This window comes from Fukomys damarensis, unplaced genomic scaffold, assembly GCF_012274545.1.
Source record: "Fukomys damarensis isolate Sample0158 unplaced genomic scaffold, DMR_v1.0_HiC HiC_scaffold_19, whole genome shotgun sequence".
In the NCBI taxonomy this organism is placed as follows: Eukaryota; Metazoa; Chordata; class Mammalia; order Rodentia; family Bathyergidae; genus Fukomys; species Fukomys damarensis.
The window spans coordinates 43,582,755-43,592,069 of record NW_022900931.1 but is presented as its reverse complement, the minus strand read 5'-3'; the positions used below and the strand labels follow the sequence as shown (position 1 = coordinate 43,592,069).

General features: G+C 45.6%; 1 protein-coding gene across 1 annotated transcript in view; it reads left to right on the top strand.

The window, feature by feature from the left end:
- Pbx1 (PBX homeobox 1) overlaps positions 1–9,315 on the top strand; it is a 272,729-nt gene that overhangs the window by 221,585 nt on the left and 41,829 nt on the right. Inside the window, exons 5-6 of the mRNA XM_033765964.1 lie at positions 6–23; positions 6,324–6,514. Coding sequence (XP_033621855.1) covers positions 6–23; positions 6,324–6,514 — 209 coding nt within the window. The remainder of the gene's footprint in view (positions 1–5; positions 24–6,323; positions 6,515–9,315) is intronic.

Sequence of the window (9,315 nt, the reverse complement as noted above, 5' to 3'; positions counted from 1 at the left end):
CGGAGCTGGAGAAGTACGAGCAGGTAGGCGCGGCCCGCACAGGGGCTCCCGCAAGGGGTGCAGGAGGCGGAAGCCAGCAGCCTCCTCCTGCCCAAGCCCCAGCCTCGGCCACACCTGCTGGCCAGGTGCAGACAGGTGCCTGAGAGCGGGTCGGGGTCCGCGATGAGTTTGAGAAGCGCAGCCCAATAGAAGAACAGCCACTGCCCGGAACCTCCCAGACACGACAGATAGAGTCTTGCCAGGGTATGTGAAGAGTGATCGAAACATACGGAGCATGTGTAGATTTTACAGAAAACGCTTTACGGTGCAATACATATGGTCATCAATCCCCCTTGAAACACTTCTTGCTTATCCCGTTTTCTTGCCACTTGCTGAAGGGCTTCCGCGAGTCCTCCTCTGGGGGTCTTTAGTTGTGCTGTCCTGGCTGCCTTGATGTCCTGTATCAGTTCAAAACATGGACCTTTCATGGACTTCGGGGACGAGCCAGCAGCCTCGTGGTGCCCAATGTAGTGAAGGATGCGGCTAAGGACACACAGGATGGTTTTAGGAACCTGCCTTTCCTTTGGATGGCGCTCAGCAGTAGCGTTCACCGTGTTCTCTTAAAATTAATTTTATTGGTTCATTTAACGTATGCCATATAGTGACATTCACTGTCGGAAATTTGTACCTTCGTCAATCATGGTGCTTATTTTCACTCACTGTATTTTTTATCACACCTCATAAAGACATTCACAAAAGAAGACTCCCAGAACTGCTTCAGAAAGGGGCAAGGGCAATGGCAGGGGTGTGTTAAAAACAGTGGCAAGTATTTATTCAATAATGGCAATGTGTATTTCACTTTAATAAAGTTTTCAGGGGTAAATTTTATTCATCCCCTGTAGGTCATTAGGAGGCTGACGGCCTGACCTGTGCCTGCCCTATGGGAGGTTTCTGGCCCTGTTAGGAGGATTTCTTTTCTGGATTCTCACAGAATCTGATAGGAAAGGGCACTGTAACTTGGCTTTGAAGGCCCCCTTCTCTACCCAAGCTCAGCTCAGAGTCAAACATGTTCTTTTTCTATAATGTGTGACATGAAATGTGATACACATTTTCCGCCACCAGAAAAGCATCTCAGGGCATGTGAGCCAGACGACAACCTTGAATTCCAATCCTGCCGCTGTCCTGACCGTTCGTGGGACCCACGGGTCACGCACACTCTAGCCAGAAGCTGAGGGCGTGTGACAAGGAGCTGTGAATTCGCAGTCAAGGCTATGAAGGAGAATATAAGAAAAGCCTTGAATTACAAAGCAGTGTACGAATGCGAGCTAATAGAGCAGACTCCTTTCAGAGAACCCTGCCTGCTCCCACACTGTGCAGGTCTACGTATCAGCACCCTCCTCTTCCCTGGTTACCGTGAACAGTGCTACTGCATTAGGGACCCCGTAACGTTGGTCTTTCCTAGCACCATTTGCCTAACAAGTATGTTCATTGCCCCCTGTTTGGATCCAGCATAGTCCTTCTTTTCATCAACTTGTCAGTTTCTCTTTTCTTTACTTTTTATGATTTACAAAAGAAACGGGAGAGGAAGCAAAAGGTGGAAAACCTTCTACTGTTACTCTCTGACTGCCCAGGTAGAAGGCAAATGCAAACTTCATAGCAAATTTAAATTTTAAAACAGGAATAGGCATTTTAAAAGTGAAAGTGAAGGTCATTTCATTGTTGCCCTCCTCTCTGCTTTTGAAATAGTTTTCCACGAACTGTGAAGCTGAAAGCCAGCCGCGGCGAGGTTCAAGCATCAGACAAGGTGTAGGAAGGGTGGGAGGAGAGGGAACCGAAGCCAACTGTGGTCAGAACCCATAACCCATCGTGGGAAAGAACAAATGTTCTTGAGACAGTGTTGCCTCCTGTAGCTATTTCCGTGATCCTGGGAAAGCCCGAGCTTCACCGTCTTGGGAAAGAACAAATGTGCTTGATAGGATGTTGGCTCACGTAGATGTTTCTGATAGCCTGAGCTCAGCTGACTGAGCCGTGACAGTGTCTTCCACCAGGACCATGCAGTTAGAAGTTGGAGTCTGCCCTGACCTAGTAGCTTCAGAAGACATGTGGGGACGTTTCCTATGCGGGTTCTTTTCAGGCCTTTTGGTTTCTTCCAACTTCAGAATCACAAGAAACCTGGGCCCCGGATAGACAACCCGTCTAGACCTGTTATCCAGGTGAACTCACGGCTTAAAAGAACGGTGAAGGAGGAGGCGGGTGGGTGTGACTTCTCCCACTCACAAAACTAGAACGAACATTAGGTCAGAAAGGATTGAAAACTGGCTTTGTTCTTACCTAAGCCAGAACACACAAGAACTATCTCTTTTCTTGACTGAAATCCCCCATCCTCCTCCAGACGAGCGAAGAAAACTCTGATTGCAACACTACACTCGAAGAGCATGTTTGCGATTACAGAACACCCTGGCCTGTTGCTCCTGCAGGCGGTTTTGTAGTTTGGTACCCCGGACAGGTCCTGTCATTGTCTTCATTTTGATCCAGGTGACAACATGGAGATCAAGGTCATGCATCTAATGAGGGACAGAGTGTGCTCTAAAATACAGTTTTTGACCTGTAGCCCAAGGACCCTTCTGGAACTCCATGCTTGATTGTGTTTGAGAAGAACAGAGTGTGGACCTCTGAGGACACCAATACCCAGCTTGTCCTCTATGTTTCCGCTCTGGCTAGTTTGCTGCCACCTAAGAGGGGTCACTGATGGAAATGCTCCATCCAGGTACTTCTCATGGCTGCCTACTAGCCTGACATAATAAAGCTGTTAGAAATTGGGAACTTAAAGAAAACTTTCGTCAGTACAGAGCAAATTCGGAAGTGGAATAGTAGTAGTTATCTGTATTTATTATTTTTACACTATGCTAAAGCATTCTTTCCTTATTTATATGGACATTTTCTGGTGATGGAGGAAATACCATTGGGTACATTCTGGTTGCTTAATAATGTATTAAAGCAAGTTACAGTGCTAATTATAAAAAAAGAGCAGATCGTAGGGAGGTAGTACTATTAACCTTTAGCTAGTTTGTCTGAGAGATATATCCACTTTTCTTTAACAGTTCCTCATGGGTATATTTTTAAAAGTAAAAAACCTCAGTCAAATGAAATGTCACTCTATTTCAGTAGTAGCTATATGAAATTTTCAGATTGAGTGCTTGCCATTCGAATCTGCTACTTTTGACTGTTTTGTTGTATTTTTGCTGTGGAAGTGGCAGATAACTACACAGTAATTAACTATCGCAGCTCCCTCACCCCAAGAGCTCCAGAACAACCTGCCTGACTCTGTCACTGTGGTTATTAAATAAAGAAGCTTCTAGAGACTTTCATTAAAAAGAAAAGAAGGAAATTGTTTTCTCCATTAAGTGAAATTGGTAAAACACATTTTCAGCCAGTCATCGAGGTAACTTAAGGTAGTTAAAACCCTGCGGATTCCAATACATCGAACCACAGTGTCAGGAACCAGAAACATATTCCAGGGGCTGTATAAAAATGAACTTCTTGTAGCTTTGCAGAGTTCTTCAGCTTTTATAAATAATGCCATTGGGGGATGGACAGGGCTAAACATCGAATGTGGAACTGAGCTGGGTTAATTTAGTGTACAGCAAAGAAAGCTGTATGATCCCTCTCCCTTTTGTGCATGAGATTGGCAGACAAATCCAACTTGAAGCCTAAAGGAAAATGACTGGTAGAGAGGGCAGGATGTAAGCTTAACATCTGGGACCTCAGTCAGATCTCTGCAAAGGGCTCTGTTTAGTTTTCTGTTCCCTAAAACGTCCTTGAGCTAGAACCTGGGATGCCCCTTCTTAGGAATCCCTCTGCCCTCCAGGGGCAGCTTAGGCTTTAGAACATCCCGTACCTGAGTCTACAGCACACACCTGCACCTGGAGGATCCTGTGTATTCAGTGATTGTGCCCCCAGATATTCCTCTTCCAGTCCCAGTATGGATGCCTGATGAAAGGGAGCAGCTGAGCACCTGACAGGGCCCAGCGTGGTGGAACGGAGGAGAAGCTGTGGGCAGGCCAGGTTCTGGGGAATTCGGATCATTGTGTTCTTGCCGTCTAACTGGACTTGGAACTCCTTGCTCTCTGTGGTGTGTTCCTGAGCAGCTGTTTCGCAGCTGCTTTGCTCCGGCTCAGCAGTGGGTGAGAGGACTCTGCTGTCTGCTTATTGCAGAGCAGAAAGGGCTCCGGGACAAAATGCCCTGACTACACATCAGAGATTGTGTGTATTTTTATTCACCGTAATGAAGCACATTATTATTAGCCGAGCACTGTGGCCTCCCAGCTGAGAGCTGGTGCTCTTGACAACAACTCCTGGCATCCAGCCCCTCCTCCCGGCAGCCCCGTGGAGGTGGGGAGGCTGAGGCCCAGCAGGAGGGTGCCTTTCCCTGGCAGAGTGGCAGGGATGCTTGCTCTGGGCTGCTGGTCCTCACTGTCCATCCTGTGGCCTCAGGCTCTCAGCCGACTTGATGCTGGGTTTTGTCTCCCTCTCTTTGTTGTACACTTCTGGGGTTGGGGATGGATTCTGAATACACACGCATACAGATCTTGTGTTTCTGTAGTACTTTGCCAAGTAGAAAGCAAAACAGTTTGTATCTATATCTGTTTTGTTTTGTTTTGTTTTTTTAATAGAGCTGGGGACTGAACCCAGGGCATCCCGTATGTGAGGCAAATGCTGTACCACCAAGCTACACCCCCAGCCCACCCATGTTATCTAAATTTTAAAGCCGTAATTATGACAGGAATTTGTAAGGCCAGGCATCCATAGAGTAACTCACTTAGTCTCTTCTGCATCCTATGAGAATGGAATTATCTTTGCTGTTTCACAAATAAGGAAAAGCAGGTAGAGATGTTAAGGAACTTTGGTGATCTCACTGCTTCATGAGCGCCCCAGGAAGGGACCACGGCAGTCTGTGCTCTTACTCAGCCTCTCTGCTGTGTCCGTGAGAGCGACTGTCCACCCACAGGTCATTATGCACAAGAGCACAGATATCACTGCATGTGCCAGGGGTTAGAGCTGGTTATGTCCACTCAGATGAATAGAAGGAGGCAGGGGTAATGAAGGGATTTGCCCCAATATCCACGGAGGCAGGTCCCAAGCAAGCCTATCCCCTCTCCAGTTCAGACACACCCCAATAGCTGCATCTACCTGCCAACCTTTGACCCACCAACACCAAAGGGTTTCTTAGGTAAATAGTCAGTGAATGTACACAGCCATTACTATTCCTGCGTTATTGGCATATGAAGGGATCTCATGCTATAAAAACAACCGCGACACAATATTGTCAATAATGAGCGTGTTCTACTGTTAATATTAAGTTGGGGCCCTTTGAGCCCTTTGTTTTTCAATTCTCAAAGCATCATCTTGCCTTTTTCATTACAAATCTAATACAGCTCTACAGCATTGCTGTGAGTTAATCTGTGAATAGATATTTTATTGAATGTTTGGAGAAATAAACCAGACTACAGATGCTAAGTAATGACAGTTAAAGGAAAAGGCAGTGGTTTTCAGAGGAGCAGGTCAGGCTCCAAAGTCCCTGGCTGGTAACATGAAGCATTTGGGCCCTGCTTCTGTTTTTCTTGCTTATGCTGTGCCTGAGGAAAAGGTGCTTCATCTTCTTGGACCACCATTTTCCCAACTGTAAAATAAGGAGGTGGAGAAATTTGATTTCCAACTTCTCTTCCAGAGCTGGTACCATAGTATGTTGGTGTGCAGCACAAAAATTTTCATTCCTGAAAAGACGTTTCCTGAATCTTCTAAATCATGTTTTGATGCTATTTTACATACCAGATATTTATAAGGTCACTCTAGGAGGGGTTCCTTAAATAAAACTAGAAATATATCAATGAAGAATCTCCTGGAAGAATTATCAAAGCTTTACATTCCATGAATCTACTTGAACTCGTTTGGCTGTTTACGCTTCCCCAAATTGAATATTTGGAACTCTATCATAGCAGAGATAATGAGCAAGGCAGAAAGCTCATGATTTATCTGACCCCAGCTCTCTTGCTGTTAACACTGGGACACAGGTTGGTGAAATATGTGTTAGACTAGGATTTTTTTTGTTGTTGTTGTTCTCGTCTTTCACAGTAGCAAAATTGTGGCGGGAGGAGGGGTTAGATAAAAAATTGAAATCATGACCAAAACTTAGAGCCCAAGCTTGGACAGGAAATTTCAGGCAGTCATTTATTCTGTCAAAATACCATTGTGTCTCCTAGTTTTCTTTATCTCACACCGTGGACCCGCTGTGTGCCAATCCCCAGGTCCTCAGTTGCCCTGTGTTTACTATTCTGTCCCCACAGGCATGCAACGAGTTCACCACCCATGTGATGAATCTCCTGAGAGAGCAAAGCCGGACCAGGCCCATCTCCCCAAAGGAGATCGAGCGGATGGTCAGCATCATCCATCGCAAGTTCAGCTCCATCCAGATGCAGCTCAAGCAGAGCACGTGCGAGGCCGTCATGATCCTGCGCTCCCGGTTTCTGGATGCGCGGTGAGTCCCCGGCAGAGCCCTGGCCTGGCCCTCTCTAAAGGCTCCAGTTGTGCCAGGTTGGGTGCTGAGCCAGCAGTGACTGAAGGACGAGTCTGGGCCTGATAACGGCAAGCTCTGAGTCAGAAGACTGCCAGGACAGGCCCTGACTACAGGGGACAGTTTTATCCCCCTTGTTACCAGCTGGGCGGGCAGCGAGGATGGCAGCTGCATTGACAGAGGAAGCAGGAGCTTTCATCCTCGGAGCACTGAGTGCCTCTCTTCTAAGTGTATTTCATACTGTGGGTCGGCCCATTGTCATTGTTTTCGCAGGCTGTAGTGACCCTTCTTCCAAGTGGGTCATCTTTGCTTGTTTGAAAGCTAGGATTCTTTTCCCGGGATGTAAAATGGAGAGTGTATACCGTTCAATTCAAGAAGAATTTTTTATAGATTACCATGCTCTATACTCTCACTTAGTTTTAGAAGTACACAGAGGAGCAAGACAGGGTCTCTTGGGCATAGAGGAGCAAGGACGTGGTCTGGCATGGGCCCAGCTGGGCTGATGATTTCTGTCTGGCATTGCAGATCATGACCTTACTTGGGAATTCAAAGCATTCAGATGAAGCATTCAGAAAGGTCCTTTTAGAAAGCGAGAACTGAGAACAAAGAACAAGTCATCAGTTCCTGCTTCCCTTACTCTGTAGACCAGTGGATGTATGTAAATCCTTTAAGTTATTTTGGCTTCTGTTATCTAGCGTGAAAGAAGATGATAATCATATCTTTTATCTACTCTAGAGTAACATTTTGATAACTGATCCAGCAGACACATCTCAGAATATGGGGATGTGTTGTGATGTACAGTTCATCTCAAATTAGTCATCTCCTATGAATCCATATGCCGTCATTCACCATTTCAGTAGCTGAAAATAATCTCAATCTGTGATTTTTATACAGAATATTTGCCATATTAAGATCGGTATATCATTTATGCTCTATAGTTTTGTCCTTTCTCAGACAGAAAGATTCCCTGTTCCTGTTGGATTTTTGCCTCCCTCAATCATGTATTATTCAGCTTTCTTACCTGCATTTATTTCTCTCCCTTCACCATTGTGGTCTTTACAATGCAGGGACCTCTTCAGAGCTCCTGGCATCATCTCCTAACTTTCCATTTATTTGAGATATTTTGGATTGTATGGAATACAAAACGAACATGCCAGTGGGCAAAATGTATCTCTGGGTCAGTAGAATTTCATAAAGTCAAGAGAAATGAAAACAAAGACAATTTTTTTCAGCTGAGTGTAGTGATGGAAGGGAGTAGGCGAGATCACCCTGCCCCAGGATCCCCTGTGTCTCCCCTGCCCCTCACCCCCTGGCTTGCCGCTAGCCTGGCTTCTTTCATGCACACCATTCCACACGGTGCCAGGTACAAGCACTCGCTCTGGGTCCTTCTCTATCCACCACACTGCACGTGTTGCTCAAATCCCCATGGAAACCACCCTAGTTAAAATGCCGCAGTTGGTATTTATGTTGGCAGATAGTGAAAAAAAGAAAAAAGAAAATTTGGGTCCAGGCTGAGTTCTTTTCAAGAATGAAACTGGTAGGAAAGATGGAGAAGAATTGTTGTCTCCTTGGATTTCTTCTTGCAGTAATTCTGCTGTGCCTAGCCAAAGGTCAGACTATAGAAAACACCAGACTAGGCAAGCTTTGTGCCCGGTCCCTTTTACTTCCACCTGCCTCGGCCTGGATTGTTCCAGTTGGCACCAGAAGGACAATCTCTTTAAGACAGGGTCCCTTTCTTGCTTTGCTCACAAGCTTTGAATCATTGTGCCTGAGCCAAGATCCGAAACTGAAACAATTCACCTACTGTCATTATTATCATTTTATTTTGTGGCTATATTTATCATCCATAAAACAACATCACCCCAAATGTCAGCCCAAGGCTGAGCAAATGGCTTTCCCAGCTCACGAACAAATGTTTGCTCAGACTTCCTGATTGGAAAATTCACATCATTTCTTTCGCATCTCCAACTGTAACTGGGAGAGAGAGCCAAGCAAAACTTAGTAAAAAAAAAGGCGTACCGTATGCACTGTCCCTACTCACATGTGACAAGAGTTTCATGGGCAGGGCTTCATCTAAAAAAGTACTAACAATAATAATAAACTTCATGGAAGACAAGTAAAACCCAAAGAGAACTTGATTTAGTAAAAGGATAGGTCTTTGTGATCTGATAGGTTTGTGGAATCGCTTGCTACTACTTTTTTGTCAAACACGCCTTCTGTCTGCTTTCTAATGCTATGGAGCAGATCACTTCCTGGGTTTTTTATTTCTCAGTTTCTATTGGTCAGGGGTTTGTTTCTGGCTCAGCCCATTCTTCTGCTCTGGTATCCTCACAGCTACGATCAAGGTGTCTGCTGAGACCGAGATTGAATCTGGAGCTCAGGGTCATCTTCCAAGCTCCGTCTGGTTGGCAGAAGGCAGACCCTGGGGACAACAGGCCAGAGAGCCCCAGTTCTCAGAGGCCTACACCCCACAGCTCTGCTTCCTTTCTTCCTGAACACCAGAAGGGCAGACTCTGATTGTAACTTTAACCAAGTCTTCTCTCCTATTTACTGATTTTTGTTTTCCTTTTTTTTTTTTTTTTTTTTTTTTGTGGTACTGGGGATTGAACTTGGGTCCTTGTGCTTGCAAAGCCGGCGACAAAACCACTGAGCTAAATCCCCAGCCCTGAGTGAACTGATTTTTAGTTCATTGTAGGCGTGATAGACCATCGTGTTCACCACACCAGGCACCAGTGCAGGGAGACAAGCACACTACGGTTGCAGTC